Source organism: Lates calcarifer, linkage group LG4 (assembly GCF_001640805.2).
Source record: "Lates calcarifer isolate ASB-BC8 linkage group LG4, TLL_Latcal_v3, whole genome shotgun sequence".
NCBI classification, from domain to species: Eukaryota; Metazoa; Chordata; class Actinopteri; family Centropomidae; genus Lates; species Lates calcarifer.
Window position 1 is genome coordinate 4,266,521 of NC_066836.1, and position 19,801 is coordinate 4,286,321.

The window sequence follows — 19,801 nt, forward strand, 5'->3', positions numbered from 1 at the left end:
TAGATTTAGATGCATTTATCCACAACAGTTTATTGTGAGTAAAGTAGTAGGTAAAAGTGCAAATTAAAATTTCAAATGAGTGCAAATGATGTATGGCATAATTTAGATTCTGTGAGAATGTGGATGTAGTTTTTCTGCTGTAATTAGAGCATTATAATTGCACAGCAGACTTGTAATTCGTTCTAAACCTGTTGTTTTGTGTTGTAGTCCTTGTGAAGAGCGAGCCACTGACGTCCATGTGATGTGTGTTAGTTTTATAGCAACGTTATCCTATAAAGTCTGCAGCAGTGTTTGTTGTGTGCGGTAATCCTCCATCACAGAGATAGATAGAACACATAACACTTACTACATGTGTGAGGATTGTATTAGGTACAAAACCCTAAATAAAGAATTGCATTCACCTAAGTCACATTGTAGGATTACTTTCTCAGGGGAAGGCAGTCGGTCTCTGAGCTGAAGGGCTCCTGTGTTAGGACTGTTCCCTCCCTAGGTCCAAGATATATCATGTCGACCGCCATTGGGAATTGGGCCAACTGGATTTTACAGCTGTTCTAATGACAGACAACAAACTACTGCTGTAAAGGATTTTTGTCAGTGACCTGTGGAAACTGCCCAGTAGTACTTGTTACTGCCTGATCGTAAAGACCTATAGAAAGAAAAAATCCTTCTCACATGGCAGTCATAATAAGGAAACGGTGGTTAAAGAGACCTCGACTTCAACTTCAAAATAAAGATATTGAAAGAGTCTGTTGTGCATTATACACACTTTGCTGTTGATACTTTAAGTACAACAAAGGAAGGCTCAAATGTCATATGTGATATTATGGGATGGCATATAAACAGCACGCCACTTTCAGGACAGACATTTGCCCACTTTGACTGACTGACAATCCAGCCTTGGTCAATACGGGGACCCAACAAAAACATAATGCTTGACTGCACAACCACAATTTACACGTTTTCACAGTTAACCAACATTGAAACACTGTGTGTATGTTAAAACAAAATGCACATAAGAACAGCCTGTGTCTATTTGTACCTTTTGTTTGCCTCGGCTTATTTTATACAAGTTGCATGACTGGTTTGTCCTTCTGAAAAGACCTAAAGGATCTTGGGAGCAGGATGTTCACCATAAAAAAAAAATCTGCTTTTACGGTGCTTTATCATCACAGTACAGCAGTGGATTCCCTGCACAACAGCTGAAGTACTTGATTGTAAGATGAACAGAGAAATAAGGAAAAGAGAAAATCAGAGAAGAGCTGGAGACAGAGGACAGTGGGCCAGTAAAACAGAATATGTTCTGGTTGTTGCAGGAACTATGGTCGGTCTGGGGAACGTGTGGAGGTTTCCTTACCTCTGCTACAAGAATGGAGGAGGTGAATTTTGCTATTATTATTATTGACATTTTCTTTTGATGAGAGATTTCTGAATTAAGGCTTATGGTTTAATCCAGGGGCCTTTCTGGTGCCGTACTGTCTGTTAGCTGTGGTGTGTGGGATACCTCTGTTTCTGCTGGAGACTTCAGTCGGTCAGTACACCCAGGAAGGATTCATCACCTGCTGGAGGAAACTGTGTCCACTGGCACAAGGTGAGAGGACGTGTGCTCAGGTAAAAGATTCAAAATCAACAGGAGAAAAAGTAAAAAAGAAATTATGCTGTTCTGATGTGTCTCAAAACTAATTTTTAATTAACTCCTCAGTTAGACATGAAACACTTTTCTATTTTTATTTCAGGGATTGGATATGGATATCTCATAATAAACCTTTATGCCTTCAGCTACATATTAGTCCAGGCTTGGGCTCTCTTTTACCTGGTGTTCTCATTCAGATCTCAGCTCCCATGGGCCAGCTGTAACAACACCTGGAACACAGGTAAACTTAAGGTATAGATTTTACCTACAGTGTCCTGAGTGATCATAGGTACAAGCATATGTATAATTTGTCTTCTCACTGGATGAATTTGTCTCTCTAAATATCATGCTGTAATGTAGCTGATGCAACCATTATAGCATTATATTACATGACAATGCTTCCTCCCACAGTCACCATTATGAAATCTCTTTGTTCCCTAACCCAGCTAACTGCCTTGGTCTTCAGTCTTTCAATTCATCGACTCCATCAGGAAATCAAACCACCTCTGCTGCAATTGAGTTCTGGGAGTAAGTCTAACTAATAAGGAAATTTAAATTACTCTCTTATTACTTCACTCTGCACTCTTACTCTTCAAATATTTGGAAATTGATTGCTGGTTACTAGCTTTCCAATTCAAATAATAGTATTTACAATATCAGAATGATGCAACTAGAATATGTGCAACTGCTTGTGTATTCCGTGTTTGCAGCATGTTTCAGTATTAGCTTGCATTGTGGGTGTGTATGTAATGGTACGAATGAGAATGGCCCAAATTATCAGAATTTTGTCTGCGGTACTGTATCAGTATCCAACACTTCGTAAGAATTGACATAAAAAGTTAAGACTGGTTTTTTGTTTTATTGCTCCTCCTCTCAGACGGAGGGTGCTGGTCGTGTCTGGAGGTATCGAGGAGCTGGGCAGTGTGAGATGGGAGCTGGCTCTCTGTCTTCTGGCCTGCTGGGTGTTCTGCTACTTTAGTATTTGGAAAGGTGTCAGATCTTCTGGAAAGGTCAGTGGAAATATTCTAAGAATTTAAACTATATTATCATATTAAGATATTATTTATATGTTAAATTAAATTGAACATTTCCTGTTCTGTTTAGGTAGCATACGTCACAGCCCCTTTCCCTTATGTGATGCTCCTGATACTGCTCATCAGAGGCCTGACTCTACCCGGAGCTTGGGAAGGAATCTACTTTTACCTGTATCCAGATCTGAACCAGCTGACAAACCTTGAGGTGAACGGTTTGATTCTAACTTTAGCTTGTTTTTTTTTTTGTAAATTATATTGATTAGAGGCGTTTGATTTGGATGATTACTGCAGACATGTGCATTAGATCTTAGCCCAGTTGAGAGGCTGTACGGGACTTCTGTGCTTTGAGCTAAATGCTAATGTCACATTGTTAACATACTGATGATTAGCAGGTATAATTTTTACCATGTTTGCTATCTTAGTACAGTGTTTGAGTATGCTAATATGTGTTAAGTTGCACTAAACACAAAGTGCAACTGAGGCTGATGGGATACAATGGTGTGAGATAAACAGTCAAGGAACCAAAAACATAAATGTGAACCTCAAGGATAAACGTTAGAGAATAACCACAGTCAATAACACTTGTCTGTACAAAATTTAATGGCAATTTATTCAGTGTTTGTTGAGATACTTCACTCTGGACAAAAGTGGTGGATCGACTGACCGATCAGCCAAGTGGCATGGCTGAAAATGCAATTTTCTATTAGCTGAATAGTTACGAGAGTTTGTATTTTTCCTGACACTGCAGGTCTGGATAGAGGCAGCATCTCAAATATTTTACTCTTATAACGTGGCTGTAGGGACTCTACATGTTCTGGGCAGCTACTGTGATTACACCAACAACTGCTACAAGTAAGTGCAAATTAGATATCACATCAACTTTCTCCTATATTGAGATTAGAGGTAGGTTTCCCCATCATATATTATACTTTACTATCCAGTTTGTTTAGACTACTTTAGAATGTCAAAACAATAATAACAAGGATTGTGTATCTGTCTTACCTTGATCTCTAGGGACTGCTATTGGCTCTGTCTGCTGAACAGTGGAACCAGTTTTGTTGCTGGATTCGTCGTTTTCTCTGTCCTTGGATTCATGGCTCAGAAACAGGGTGTTAATGTTGATAATGTGGCTGAGTCAGGTATAACTATTTGTATACATATGTTAATGTTTGACAAATATACAGCACATTAGTACTGATTCTCTTCTTGTTTAATTCTAATACACAGGTCCAGGTTTGGCCTTCATTACTTACCCTCAAGCAACAGCTCTGATGCCTCTGCCACAGCTCTGGACCGCCTGCTTTTTCCTGATGCTCATTATGTTGGGTGTCGACACACATGTAAGACTGCTGTGCTATTCATTCATGAACTGTAGTTGATGGCTGAAATGTAAACACAAAATCACAATGTTATCTCATTTCATTTTGCCCCCCAGTTTGTGTCAGTAGAGGGTGTTATCACCTCTGTGGGCGACTTGTTTCCGAAGCTTTTTCGGACACCAGTGAGGCACGAGATCTTTGTCCTCTTCATCTGTTCATTTTTCTTCCTCATACATCTGATCCTGGTCACTGAGGTAAAGACAATACAGACATAAAAAAGCATATTTTAATTTAAAAAATATTGTAAGATGTATTGTTATTTTATAAATGTTTATTAATCAGCTGTTCTTTGTCTTTTCTAGGGAGGCATTTACGTATTCCAGCTTATTGATTATTACAGTTGTACTAGAGCCTGCCAGGACTTTATGGCTGTGTGTCAATGCCTGGCTATGGGCTGGATTTTTGGTGAGTAAAAATCACTTACTAATTACTTAATGCGTCTTGGAAGGTTGAGAATACTTTTTTGGAACTCCATAGTTAGTGTTTACTACCTTCAGGCAGGGGTAGATATGTAATCCCTCCAGTGAGCTCTGGGTCTAACCCAGGGTCTTCTCCCAGTTGAACGTGCCCAGAAAACCTCCAAAGGAAGGTGCCTTCGAGGTATCCTAATTGGATAGCCGAACAGATCTACTCTGAGCTCCCTGCGGATGTTCAAGTTCTGAGAAACTGGGAGAAACTGCCATAATTATATCAATCAAAACGATCCAATATCTATCTATCTATACTTCCATCAGGTGCTGACAACTTTTCTAACATCATCAAGGATATGACAGGACAGAGACCGTCTGTTTTCTTTAAACTGTGCTGGAAATACATCATTCCTCCCCTGATGATGGTGAGTCAAAGTTAAATTACCACATCGAACAGGTGGTCCCTCCCAACTGGCTGCCAATGATCTCACATACTTTCTTCAACTTTTGCCGTTTCCTCACCAAGTGAATTCAACTTTGTCTTCCAGTGACCGTGCAGTACAACTACATTTGGTTGCTTTGCATGTAAATTTTAGATATGTACCTTCAAGTTTCATTCCAACAGCATTACAAGCAAACGTCATGCCTATAGTGACGCAGAGGCAGCATTATTTTATGGGTTGTCCATCCGTCCATACTGTTTTTCTGAATGCAATATCTAAGTAGCACCATGATGTAATTTTCTCCAAATTTGGTACAAATGTTCACTAGGACTCATGGATGAACTGATTAGAGTTTGGTGGTCAAAGGTTTTTGGCCACAACTCAATAATTCACACAGTAATTCAACTTATGGAATAATGTATTCGGCTCGGTTGTTATGGATTTGTTTTACCCATGAATGACACATTTAAGTATGCCCCTGATAATTCTCACCCTCACAGATTTCCTTCATCGTGTACCTGGTGGATTATAAACACCTTGAGGTAAACGACTGGTATATTTACCCTGACTGGGCGTACGCATTAGGATGGGCCATGACTCTCTCCTCTGTTCTCATGGTGCCACTGTGGGCAGCTGGACAGATGTGTTTAGCTTCGGGAACTTTCAGAGAGGTCAGTGTTCAAAGAAGAAGAGTTTTGGATCATGTATCATGAGAAAAATAGACACCAGTGTCGCAAAACAATCAAACAACAACCCTAAAAACCTCAACAAAGAGTGGCTGAAAGTTGTGGATAGTGACAGTGGAAAACAGCACCAACTGTATTACTTCAAAGTTGTAAAGTTATTATGTAAAGTCACCTCTTTTTTCCTGCTTTCCAGCGTTTGTCCATCCTTTGTCGTCCCGTCAAAGCTCCAGCCTGGCAGGCGGAAACCAGAAAACTGAGAGGAGGAGGAGACTGTTGAACTAAAGACATCTGCAGCTTAATATGACCTGCAATGTGACATTAACTACATATTTCAGCTGTCATATAAGCTTCTAGTAATCAATGATAAAGAGCTACAGTCTTACAATATCTAACTGTAACTCAAATACCTTGGGGTTAAGGCTGTTTGTCAGTAGAAAAGAACTAATTTGAAGGTGTGATCTCATGTTTGGAGACCTACTATGGGGATATCTAAATACTCTCTAGAAGCAATTAATCAAATTTAACAAATGGTACATTGACACCAAAAGTAATAATTAGTTGCATCCTTACATCTTATATGATTGTGGTGAGGATGTGGTGCATTTGACCATGGTCACTTTATTAAGTGTGGACATGCTTAGCTACCACCAGGTTTGAAATGGTTAAGGGATATGTGCAGTATTTTTTAACCAGGGCCTTATTTTCTTATTTTAAAAAAGTCTATATAATAAGTCACGTATAATAATTCACATTGGATTACATTGCAGCAGATATTTGCGGTGGCCTGGTATAGTGTCCCACGATTACCCAAAGAACATGAGAAAATAAGGCCCTGATTAAAAAATACCAGAATTATCCTTTAAGCAAATCAAAGTACCAACATTTATTTTCTACATTTCAGGTTTTTGAAATACATTTAGAGCAATTTACAGTGAGTGATGCTGCAGTAGTCCTGACTGAGAAAAAACCTTTCAAACAGAAATATTGTGTGCCATATGGATCCTCCTGATGTATGAAAAATAAAGTATAATAGAAAAAAAAATTGGTACACCTCTATCCTCTGAGAATATGGCGATTGAAAAGCAAAGATACAGTAATGTCTTTTTCTATAATTAGTATCAACATTGTTGTAACACTTGCAATTTCTTCTCAAACTGAAATCGTGTCACCTTCCTTCAGTTATCATTTTAAACACCTTTATGTCCATTTTGAGGCGAGATTTATGTTTAGCTTCAGTGTCCAACAATGTTTATTGAGAAGGTCTTATATTCGCATTTTAAACTGTAAATTTAACATCTTTGTCATCCAGAAAAAGACGCTCCCACATGTTGTCCTTACGATGTGTTTCAGGGTCAGTTGAGATCATTACACAAAGTCTGTAGCAGTGCTTGTTGTTCCTTAGTGCTGATGTAAGTGTCCGATGTTGTCTTCTGTTATTTCTTTTGGAAAAATCCCATAATGGAAGCTTGTTTAGTTCCTTTATTTGCGTTGGCAGACATTTTCTTCTGACTTTTCTTCTCACCCTCTTTGCTACTTGCTGGTAGTTTTGCAGGGACGGGACCCTTTGGAGCTTGTTTGGTGGCCTGAGCATCGTCTTCTGCCTCAGAGTACGATTCACTCTCGTAGCCTTTCTCGGTCACTGTGGAGAAAAAAGATTAAAAGTAAAAATTATTCTGAATGTATATTGACCACTGTGTTAATATATTTCAAACATTGTTGTAAGACACCAAAGTTGTAAAGATACGAATACAAAGTTCTTTAAAGTTGTTTTTTGGTTTTTGTAGAAAGAAGATTTAACAAATTTAATCCAGTTAGAAGTCGAGTTTTCACTCCTTTGTTTTTCATACCGATGCATCCTTCGTCGTCCACAAAGGTGCGAGATTTCAGGACCCGTCTCCTCTTCCTTATCTTCACTTCAGAGACACCCTGCTGCAGAACAAAAACACATTAAAACATGACTGTTCAATGAGCCATTCAGTGTTAAATACAAAAGGTTTCATCAAAGTCTAATTAGTGGAATAAATGGATTTACAGTTGCACAATTATTACGTCAACACAACGATATTGAACATGTACATGTGAATGTGAAACGGACTCGACCTCCTTGACAGGACTTGGTGATTTTTCCCTTGTCTCCATCTGCTGTGGAGAATCTGGAATAACTGGACAGGTGAACAAATATTAGTTTTCTAGGACTGAACTTGAAAGGGCTTTTAAAATGTCCCATTTTCATGATTCTTCCTTGTTCAAGGTCTTGAATTTTCTGGTTTTACAATATGATTAAGCTTAACTAGCACAACAAAATGTGTCAGGAAAATTAACAACAATTTATATTTCTTCACTCCCAATTTATAATTTATCATGTCAGGACCATTTTTCACTTAAAATGATCATTAAGTTTTTCAAAATAATGCAGAAATAAACAGCTCACCATCTTCATCGCTGCTGTCTGGTTCAGGTTTCTTAATCCTCCGCCTTTTTTTCTTCTCCATTTTTTCCTCCTCACTGTCAGAATCTTCAATTCGCTTGGTTTTGCTTTAAAAAAAACAATAAAGACTTTAATTAATACATTTAAAGCAATTTTTATTCCACCTTTTGCAATGAACCTTTAGATTTCTAAGTCTTTCAAGACAAGAGATGTTAAATCCAAGCACAGAGTCTTCGGTGCTCTCTTCTAATTTTATGAGAATAAAATTATTACTATTTATTTATTTGAAAGGAATATTTTAGCTGATTTTCCGCATGAACACACAAACACACAAACAAACACCTCCTGGAATCTTTCTTAATGTCTTTTGGTGATTCCACTGCAGCAGCTTCGTGTTTTTCTTCAGGCTGTGAACCCTGGTGTTGCTGCTCTGCTGTGCTTAACGTCTGAGCTGCTTCCTCCACCTTCACAGTTTTGTTGTCAGGTTTCTCTGAAGACGTGACAAAGAGAAAATTTAGTAATCAAATTTTTTTTTTTAAAGTCTACATTCAACAGAATCCCTGCTTTATACAAACATACTAAACTAAATTAGATATTACTCACTTGCTGTTTGAGTCCCAAAAAAGTTAATCATCGGATTGGTTTTTGCAGCTGGTTTGCTTTTGGGGGCATCAGCCTAGAATACAAAGCACAATTAGAAACATCTGAGATGGAAATATTGTGAGCTGAATAATTCATGATGGAAAGTGGTGTTTATCAAAGTTCAAAAGAGACAGAGAATAGAGATAAACAATACTGTGTAATGCCACCTAACTGTGAAGGTCAGTACTTAAAACCATATAAAACACATTAACAAAAACACTGCATGTCCTAATAAAGAGCGAATCCTTCCATCAAAGGACACAAAGCCATACCACAGGTGCATCTTCCTTCTGTTCCAACTTGACCTCTTTGCCACTGTCCTGGTTCTTGGGAGCAGCTTTATTTCCAAACATTCCCATGATGCCTTTTGGCGGTTTGGTGGATGGTTTCGAAGCCAGATTAGCCTCTCCGTTCATGCCAGTTTTTTTTACTGCAGGCTCTGGTGTAGGCGCCCGCTGCATTTCTCTCCTCTGCTGCAGCTCCAGAGAGGACATGGGCACTGCACTGGTGCAGTGGATCGCACTGTATCTACAAAACCAAGTGAAAAGAAACGTTCAACTCTCAGTTAAACAGAAGACATTTCTGCTGTTTTTTCTACTGCCACAACAACAAGATCAACGTACTTGCTGCAGTTCTTCAGGTTGTCTTTCACGGCATCATAGTCGACGCTGTAGAGGGGGCTGCTGTCTTTCAGTAAAGCTTTCTGGACACTGTAGACATGGACACTCACAATCAAGCTCATCTTGGCTTTGAAATCTGCAAAATAAAACACCTGAAGTTAGACATCACTGCATCTTCTACTACAGATAACAAACTCTAGGACTCAAGTGTTTAATAATGGTGGTTCTTATAATAAACTGCCAGAAAAATTAGTATAATTCAGTAAATACTGTGCAGTGCTCTGGGAAACAGTCTTTACACACCTTCCAGTTGGTCCTCTCTGACAACTGATATCTTGTGGCTCTGAAAAGCAAACACAGTGTCAGTGAAATAAATCAAAACAGAAGGAAGTTGGTTTGTGTGTCCAGAAAGATGCAAACTATGCCAACACAGCTCCTGTTACTCACCGTCTGGCCGTTGTCCACAAACTTCCCCGACACGAGATAGGTGGCATGGAGCTGAGCTGAACTTTCTTTCCTCTTGTGATCCAGGTAGTGGTAGAGCATTCTGAGGACAAGATACATACTTTAATGGTTTATTACTGTACACATTTTGAAGTGACATTAGACTGAATTAATTTGTCTATTGACTGACTGATTGATCAACAGAAAAAACATGATATGTGATCGTCAAATAATTATTATAGTCATTTTTTAAGCACAAAAGACAAAAAAAAAGTTTTATGTCAAAAGCTTAAAGAGGAGGAGACACTCACTGTTTTGCTGTGTTGACATGGACTCCAAGTGTTAGACTCAGCCATTTGTAGGTCACCTGATAAACACACAACAACTCACATTTTGCTTGACACATGAATCAAGTTTTAACATTAGTCGTCAAATATTCACATAAAGGTGATAAATTAACGTTTAATTATCCTGAGTACAGTAAGTCTTACACTTACTAAGCCAACCTGTCATTCGTTAGAACATTTTTGTTTCCATCATTCCGCTCGATAGATTTCCAACACCCCAGTTACCTTAATAAAATTTCAACCATCGAATATTTACTCAGCATTTGATAAATCCCTCAATGTCTGGGTGTTTCAAAAACACAACTGTTGGCGGCTAACAGTCTGAACAAGTGAAAAATGAGATTTTGTTGAATTTAAGCATGATTATCAAGATAATTCGTAACCCGAATTGCCGAAAAGACCAACATAAATCGTAGAAAGTCGTAAATTATAACATGCTAGATACATACAGTGCCCAGAAAAGCGAGTAAACATTAAACAGGCAGTTCTGCGAACGTAATTCAACGGCCGGTGATATCGAGCACGCCCAGAACGGCGTCTAGACAAAAGACTCAAGAGTTCACTTACTATCTTGTTGTGGTCGTTGACAAATTCGTCAATATTATCCAAATAAAGCTCGTCCATTTTGTTCGATTATCCGCGAATGTGGAGGTCTTCTTCTACCACCGATTCAACTGCGCGGGAATGCAGTTTATTTACTTCCTGTTCCGTGTCACGTGTCTGTTCCGGTTTCCGGTGACGCTGCAGGCTGCCCTCTACAGGCCAACACAGGATACAGCTGCCAGTAGCAGCTCCGTCCACCGTACACTCCAATCCTCAGTCCCACAGAGGAATTATTTTCTACCCTGCTTTTTGTTGTAATGGAAATAAATAAACAATACTTCATAAATAATAATTGAAGACAAGAGAAAAAAGATTCATGTTTTCAGGTACAAACTGGACTCTAAAATGTCAGCTTTGAAGGATCTGTGGGGGAAAAAATATTCCTAAAATTAATCTTAGACATGATCTAACCAGTTTTAGAGAGATTTACTCAGCTGATACAGGAGCATCTAATCCATCAACTGATATTAATGCATAAGAATAATGAAAAACTGGAGGTAGAAGGGATTTTTCAGTGTCATAGCAAGATATTCTGTGGTTAATGAGCTGTATGTTGCGTGAAAACAGTCCTACAGGGCAGAACAACAGATTTACTGTGGATTTTTTTTTTTTTTAAGTGTTGCTTAACTGACTTTTTTCTTGATGATCTGGAAACACCTATAAAACACCTGAAGTTGTTTCCCAGGTGTTAGCAGCATTTCATCACCCTCAGGTGTGATGATGTGTTTGCACTTTGGGAACAGCGTGTACTGAATCTATCTCTGCTTTTACATCCATTTGAACACCATTTGAGAACATGGTACCCGCTGCTCGGCTCTAACTTCAGTCTGCACAGTTCAACTCTGCAGACACATCTCTGAACCTTCAGTACTCCAATACTCTTCCAGTACTCTTCACATCTGTAAATATTTCAGCACAAGAGGTAGAACAGTTTTATAGAAAATACATGTGGTGGATTTGTCAAAAAATGCTTTGATCTCATCATTGCACAGCTGCACTTTGTACGATCTCAACAAATTAGTTGACTCACCGTGAAACAACTACATTAATACCAGAGCCGTTCAAAGTGCTGATTTCACATCACATGACATTCAGCTGGACGGCTTCCTGTTTAGTTCAGTTATCGTCAGCAAACCCGAGGCACAGAAATCATTACGACGGACTTTTACGAGGGCAAAGCTAATTTATTTTTACAGCACATTTCATTACTAAATGTTCATACATCACTTTTAGGTAGTTTAGGTTGTGTCGTGTCTGAACTGTGGTCAGACTTTTCAAAAGCAAACTGGTTCTTTTTAATGCTGACTGTGAGTTAAGTCATTAGAACTGAACCTTCTAAAATGGCTCGTGGGTAATTATCTCTGCTTTTAATGCATTTTAAATAGAGAAACTAATGGAAACAGGCAGCAGTCAGCTGGTATAAATGGAGAAAAAGAGGCTCCTCTGCAGACTGCAGTTATTAACACATCAAAACACAGTCGATATAAATTTTGAATTTTAATGAGCTGTTGTGACAGAGATATTCAGGAAAGACAATGCTGATATATTAAACCGCCAGTGACCTCATCATCAACTGTAGGTTTTCCAAACAAATCACTGGTCAGCGTGAGGGCAACTTCCTCCCCGGCTCCACTGCTTGTCATCATTTGTCTGCATCAGGTGAAGCTCATTATGACTGGAAATGAGACCGGTGGAAGTGCTCGTACATCACTCGTGTGCCTGAGTTTTCTTACACAACAGAGCTGATTCACTGATAAACACAACAGGAAACAGATAGTAAAAGAGGGTCTAAAAGACCAACAAATGATGCAGTGAAGGTCAGAGGCAGAGCCGTCCAGCCAGGTTCATTACAAGCATTATGTTGTATCAGCCTATATGTGGTCTCCAGGGGCCTCATTAATACTATTACAGTCACAGTATTGTGGAGGTATTTCAGCAGTAGCTCACCGTCGATGCAGGAGGCTCAGGTTTGATTCCTAGAAAATTAAATAACCTTTTCAGCCTCTGTCATATCAGAGAAGAACAATAGCTACTGCTCTTTCCACCACAACATGTCATTGATCGCTCAGTGAAGTTCAGCCTCCTGGAAAAACAAAATAACAAGAAGAAAAGAAGGAAATAAGGAAGGTGTAGGCCCCATACCAGGCAGCGTGTGATGGTTGTATGTGGCTGTTAAAGAAGATAAAGAGCCAATAAACAAACACTACCAGCGAAATAGTCCCTGAAAAGACTGTTAGCTGTGATGTCTGTGGTTTGAGTTTTCATAAATCTAAGTTCAAAGGGTCAATCCTCCAATTCTACAGACAGAGGATCAATTTATTCATCAGTTTTTATAACGTCCTCTCGTCAAGGTCATTTCAGTTTGGGCTCAGAGACTACAAACTTTTAAAAGAGGGCCTGAGTTACAAATACAGACCGTGGAGTTTAAAGTAATGGGTATTTCAGAAGCAGGCAGGGGGTCTAACCAAGATGATATCATGTTAAATTACTGGAAAAACAGGATCAATTTTTTTTTTTAAACTTGACTCTTTCTACGAGCAAAAAGTCTTTTGCCTCTGCAAGCAGATTTATCAAGGTCCAAGCATCAGATCATACCTGGAACTGAAAGTGCTTTGACTTGGGGGGACAAAAAAGGAGTTCTTCTTTTATGCAAAGATCAACTCAAACAAAATGAATCTCCTGAGACCTGGGAGCATAAAACCAAAACTACATCTGCATCACAATCAGAATCAAACAGTAATAATAAACAAAGTGAGAGAGATAAGAAAGTAAAAGTAAAAAGTTTTGAACACAAATATAAAGTGCAACATAAATTAATTAGATTAGAAATATTGACAATAATAGAACAATATGTTAAGTAGAGAATATGAACGGACTGTTTATTGTACAGATTGTGCAGAAATGTGTGAGGGTAATAGTTCAGAGATGTGGGACCTAGACTTAGGGAAGAAACCGTTCTTGTGGCGTGAGTTTTGGTTCTGATGGACTGCAGCCTCCTGTCAGTGGGGAGTGGAAAAGATGTGAACAAGTTTGTGCCTGGTGATAGATGACGAGAGGTAAGAGAGGGAATATGTTTGTGGTAAATTGGGTGAACTAATGTTTTAAGGTGGAGCGTCAGTTTAAAGCAGTATCAACAAATACATCATACAAGCACAAACAGGAAAAAGTGTCATTAGTGGGGGATTCTTCGGGTCCTGTGGGTTGTGGGGGTGCAGCCTCCATTGATCTGTTTGGATCCCACAGATCCTCAGTTGGATCGGGATCTGGGGAGTTTGGAGGCCACCCTTAAATCTCCGTAAATTCATGAGCAAACACGTCATTACCTATGTGTCCTCAAACTCCAGCTGGTGTGAAAAGGTTCGATATTATTAATATTTGAGCAGGTGAGAATAAAACTAAGCTGACACATTCGACCGGCAAATTCAACACCTGCAATCTTGTTAATGATATGAAGCTGTGACAGAGAGATAGAGCCTGTACCTGTGATACTCTGCACATGAGATGATTAATTCAGGTGCGCTCTCACTGTTTTCGCTCTCAGATGATCTTATACAATATTTAGAGCGATGCAGCTCTGAGTCTTCGGTCCACGGAGCTGCAGAGGAGCCGGTCAGACGGTCGGACGACAACTTCTAATAGAAATGTCAAACAGAAGGGCAGCGACGTGCAGCAGAGAAGGGAAAAATATTCCCCTAATGGTGACGAAGAGAGAGAGTCGTCATTTCAACTCACAAAAACTAAAGTCCTCAGATGGATCAGAGTTGGTTCAGATAAGGAAACAAAGCCAATCTGATCATCTCCCACTGAACATGAGTCAAATTTGCTTTTGTAAGATCAAAATAATCACGTCCTTGTTGGTCAGTTCATGTTCTGTTTGAAGCCTTAAGGCCCAGTAGAAGTAGAAAACACTCAGTTAAGAGATGCTTCTCTGAGTATACCGTATATAGAAACAAAATGGCTCCTCATATGACCAATACAACATCACAACAGCCTGAGAAATGCCTCTGCTGAGTACTTTATGGTAGAAGTGATTAACTGCTTGTCACACTTGGAAGTGTTAATTAGACAAAGCAGAACCTGCAGGTGTCACAGGTGGATATAACGAGTGTCCTCATTATCACATGTAGAAAGAACTTTCTTTTATGTGAAAACTTCTTTTTTGTCCCTGGCAAACTTTTCAACATTGTATCACCTGATCTGGATCTTTACTGAGTAAAGGCTACATTAGCTGCTACTAGCATAACACACAGGAACTGTGCGACGGGTCCATTGTAAATTACACTCAGACAGAAATGTATGGTTTCCTGTTACCTTTTTTATGTTTGTTAAGAAGAGAAATACATTTTATTAGAGGTAAAAAATCTATGATGGCGCATGACTTTAAATGCTGCAGCTGCAAGGAATTATGGGATAGCATTCTCTCCTTTCGTAAAGGAAGGTTCGGTGTGTCCTCTGCTAAAGGAGATACGATAGGAAGCACTGAAGCTCCTTTTCTTAACATTTAGAGAACTGGACCAGCTCTTATCAGGGCTGCCACTGAGATACTTTTCACTCATTTAGGAACTTTCCAGAGCAAAAAGGACGATTAGACCGCAGGCCTGAATACCTACCAAACTGTCAGTTGCTGAGTTGCATTGTGGGTAATAGAGGTGCCGGTTTTTGCCAAGAAAGAAGATGATACCTCTGCTGCTGCATTGATTTTGATACTTTGTTTTCAATATGCTAAATTAAAGTACTGTTTTAACTTTTCAGGCTTTAGCTTGTGTAATTATTTCAATCCAGGAACAAAGACAAACACAGTCACAACAAAGTTAGTGGACTGGTTTGTGTTACACTGCCAGGTGTTCCTGTTGTTTCCTATTACAGTCCCTGTACTGTATGTTGTCACTGTTTGTTTGCCGTCTCAGTGAAGCGGAGAGGAAATGAGTCAGCATGACAGCCGTTTGATACCAACATCTAATAGTTTTACTGACAGAGATCTCTGCTGTGCTCTCCACAGCTGGCAACACAATCCATCATTCCCCCCTCTCTCTCTCACACACTGAGAGCTGAGGCTCAGTGGTTGAAATGTTAGACTTCTCTCTGTGTGTTTGAACTTAATTATCTTTCCTGTGTGTTTTGACCCACCAATCTAAAATCTAGAAACCACGTTAAAGAAGCTGCAGATGAAGAATTACCAGGGGGAAAAATCACACTGAAGCAAAGCACAAAGTCAAATTTTTGGATACGGATGCTCAGAAAAGCAGCGGTATTCCTCTTAGAAATGAATCTGATTCGATCTTTGATGTCTGGCCAGGGCTGAACCTTGATAATGGATTCTTTTATCAGCGATATCCTGATGTTAAACGGCAGCTGCAAAGCATTTGGCAGAGGGAAAAAAAGGGTTTATTTTATTCTGATGTAGAAATATGTTTTATGCTGGAGAAACCTGCAACATTTTCTATTTCCCCTTGCTGTTCTCTGGCCTCTGATATCACATTTTGATCCACAGACGGATATCTGCTTTTAGAGGAATGCATAAGGAATGTATTAGATATCGCTCATGCTGCCTGCAGATGCGTTTCAGAGGCCTTTGCTCTCCGACAGGCTTTAGGATTTCCCTCAACAGAAAACTCTGATTGGTTTTAAGATTTAAAACGGCCAAATGCCGGCTGCTCCGAGGGGGAAGTTACCTGCTTAAATCCAAAGCTGCCGACTTCCTCGACTGTGGAGCGGCAGCAGTCACACCTCCCACCACAGTCTCACTCAGGGAAGCAGACATGTGTGAAATAACATGTAGAGATCAGATACGTCCATGCAGAAACACAGTAAACAACCGACACGCTGCGCAGCCTCCTACAGATGTCTGGTTCAGGAGCTCAGAGCCGTTTTCATGTCAGGAGCCTTACATTGATACGCTTCAGGACACGGACCGCCAGTTGATAAGATGCTTTCTTTGCAAACACCAGCTGAGAGGATTGTTGTCATTAGATATGACGTTAGATCTGGATTGTAATTGTCTTCACTGCAGGTGGGGACGTACATTTTATCATCAAAATATTTTTCATAGATTCTCTCAGCGTGACGTTATGGAGCATCAGAATAATAAAATACAACTGTTTGTCATTTTGTGAGGGCAGCAGCCTGAAAATTAAACAAAATGAGTGCAGCAGCTCATTACAATCCACGCTTACATTTTATCGTAAAGCGACCCCTTGTGGCTGTAGCAGTAACGACAGGAGCAAAGAAGGAAGTCAGGTGAAGAGGGGTGGAAGGATGGGTTAAAAAAACATCAAACTATCACACAGGAGACCATTGTTTGGCTCCTGTGTAATTTTGCTGAACCTAACCTTAAATAAAGCAGCTGCCAATCAGGAGCTAAACTGCTCTGAATTCAGGCCACAGTTTTCTAAGAGAGCAGCTAAAGCATGCCGACGAGGGAGGCACACAAAACAAATCCAAAATTAGAGGTTTTTGAAGATCATAGGCACTAATGATCTCTAGCTAAGATAAAGAATAAAAGGTCAAAACAATATGAGAGAATGGAGGTACTTGTAAGCTGCTTTGCTGTATCGATTGTCTGTTTTTAACTCATGAAATATTCTGCTCCAGTGAGTAACCACATTTCCTCTACTCACTGTTGTAGGAGTTTAAATTGACATGAGCCTTTATTCTGAAGACTGACCTGAACTAATGAACGACAGGTGGAGAACTTCTTTACTCAACAACAGACGCTGGAATACGTCACGCAATCGTTTCATGATGTGTTTCCATAATGTCAGTAGCTACTGTGTTGCCTGGCAGTCGTCGGGGGTTAAGATTGGTAATCATTCAAGGCGGCAACTCTAATTTTTCCCAGCCAATCTGATCCAGTGACCTTGCAACCATCACCCTCACTTGCCTCCACTCTGAATTATAATCAACCAGTCTGGATGTCACAGACTGTATACTTTATGATGAGAAGATTCTTCTATTAACACTGAAATTACACGGCAGCTGTCACTGTCGGCCCTCTGCTGCAGAGAGGCTGCTGTGGCGGCGCCTCAGGCCCAGTGTCAGGCTCTGTCAGAGGGGGCGATCATTAGCTGCCTCCCTGAGGAGCTGATCCTCCCCTCAGCATCCGCTCCACTTCACCCTCAGCCCTTTGTGGCTCCTGCTGATAAGGCCGAGCTAATATCTGCTCAGACTCTGGCTGCATGAGAAATGATAAACACAGGCTGAGCTGCTGTCCACTCCATCAGGACAATAGAAAGTGGAATCTAGCCCCCAGGCTATTGTAATTTTACAATAGAGGATAGTGTATGCGCTGCTAAAATCCTGGCCAGGTGCTTGAAACAAAACAGCAAATAGGTGACAGATCGACTCAGTGGTTACAATAGCTGTGCCATAAACAAAATGTCACGGATTAAAACCCTGGTCCAGACTGCTAAAATGTCCTTGAAAAAGATAATGAAACCGTTGTTCCCCATTATTCGACACTAAATAACAGCAGCCCCAGAAAATACCCACAGAATGAAGCCTTAACCCTTCACAGGTTAAACCCTAAATTATAATCAAGCTATGTGCTTTTTTCTTCCTGATTTCTCAGTGGTGAAACACATCAGTCCTGCACATGAATGCACCATTTCTATAAAATTATAGTTGTTAGGTTTGGAAACACCTGCAGTTACTGGACTCAGAGGTCTGTTGATAAACATCAGACTCTTGTGGTAGCAAAGCAATTAGTTCAACGCCGTTTTATTTGTTGTGAAGATGTAAAACCGGCTCAGTTAAATCAACGGAACTTGAGAGAACGAGTTGAATTAACAACTCACCAGTCACACTGATAATTATTACAGACTTGTTTTACATTTACATTTTGTCGGGGAGTTAATTCTTCACCTGATTTGTTCCCCCTGACACTGACAGCAGAAACAAATCAGAGAAATCAGTCGGTGAAGTGTTTAAACCTGCAGGATTTAAGATTCCTGCAGAGACCGGAGAGAAGAGGAATCTACCTTTTCACTCTTCACCCCACTTATGTTAACTGTATATTTAAGCAGGCAGACAGGGATTTAGGGTCCGTAGCAGGCAGAAGAGATGCTGACAAATTATGGCTCAGAATAAGACACAGGGATTTACAAGAAAATAACTGTGGCTGCATTTATGAGTTGGCTGTTTGTCCTGTTATCACACTCATCTGTCTGGAAATCCTGAAATTGCTCGAGTTGTATTTATCTATCAGAGCAAACAACTGATTACCATTTTAACTAGAAAATTTCAAAGCAAGATTGACTGCGGGTTTTTCAAATGGTGGATGTAGTTTCAGAACAACAATTTAAAATGTGTTAAGACTCAGTCTGACATTTCATTTTACTACCAAACTCTGCCAACAGGGCCAAAGTCAGGAATTCAAAAACACTGAGGTAACAAGTCTTAGAGTGTTGTTATTGTATTTTAAATTGGATCTCAAATTGGAGTTTTTTTCTGCATGAGGATCTGCTTTTTACTGTTTTTTTTATCAGCTCAGTGTGAAATTTTTATCAGTTTTTGTGTGAAAGTGGAGAAATGTTTTTACTTATCTGATGGATGAAAACATGCTAACACCTACATATCAGCCTCATTGGGAACCAATCAGAAGAGAAAGACCCCATAACAGCTTCATTTGAGATTCTCTTCTGGCTTCGTCCTGTTGAATGTCCAAGTCTAGTATAGTCCACATCCTGTACATTCAAGATGGTTAAAATACCGTCTATAATGATGAGTGGAATTACATCTAATGGGGTTTAAGTTCCTAAAACTCTGTGTGCACTTTGAATATTATACATGTAGAATATCTGTGATTAATGCACCGCCAATATCCGTGTAGTAGTTTAGTTTATTCACTTCACCATCTGGTCTCGGTGGTGATTTTAAACAAAATTAAAAGTGAAACATTTTGTGGCTGAAAACCTGAAACGCACTTGATTAGATTTTCATATTTATGGGAAATGACTGAGCTCTGTGATGATTAGTCTTAGGGCTAAAGAGGCTCATTTCTGGCAGATATTCTCCTCATGTCATTACCTCTCGTCCCTCCAACCATGAGGGTTCAGTCACACAAAGTCATCGTTAACGTCTTGTCTTCATGGATGCTTTTATTTCTAATGAAAGCACTTGTCTATCTGCTTGTCTGTA

The 19,801-nt window shown here is 39.7% G+C and overlaps 1 protein-coding gene and 1 long non-coding RNA gene across 5 annotated transcripts; both read right to left on the bottom strand.

Annotated features, from left to right (window-relative positions):
- Positions 1-860: 860 nt before the first annotated feature.
- Positions 861-3,758, bottom strand: LOC108884354 (uncharacterized). Its single transcript, XR_001961039.2, has 3 exons — positions 3,667-3,758; positions 1,811-1,860; positions 861-1,578 (listed from the first exon to the last, which is right to left on the bottom strand). It is a non-coding gene; the product is annotated as an uncharacterized LOC108884354 (long non-coding RNA).
- Positions 3,759-6,179: 2,421 nt separating this feature from the next.
- Positions 6,180-10,793, bottom strand: pold3 (polymerase (DNA-directed), delta 3, accessory subunit). 4 transcript variants are annotated; one of them, XM_018678220.2, is made up of 12 exons: positions 10,631-10,793; positions 10,028-10,083; positions 9,720-9,819; positions 9,576-9,615; positions 9,276-9,408; positions 8,925-9,180; positions 8,614-8,686; positions 8,353-8,500; positions 8,014-8,117; positions 7,683-7,744; positions 7,430-7,508; positions 6,180-7,221 (listed from the first exon to the last, which is right to left on the bottom strand). In XM_018678220.2, exons 1-12 carry the CDS (start codon positions 10,685-10,687, stop codon positions 7,016-7,018), a joined length of 1,314 nt encoding a protein of 437 aa, XP_018533736.1. In that variant the 5' UTR covers positions 10,688-10,793; the 3' UTR covers positions 6,180-7,015. The 4 variants fall into 4 exon arrangements, with proteins under 4 accessions (XP_018533736.1, XP_018533735.1, XP_018533733.1 ...); XM_018678219.2 differs by having other exon boundaries at positions 7,430-7,511; XM_018678217.2 differs by having other exon boundaries at positions 7,659-7,744.
- Between the last annotated feature and the right edge of the window lie 9,008 nt (positions 10,794-19,801).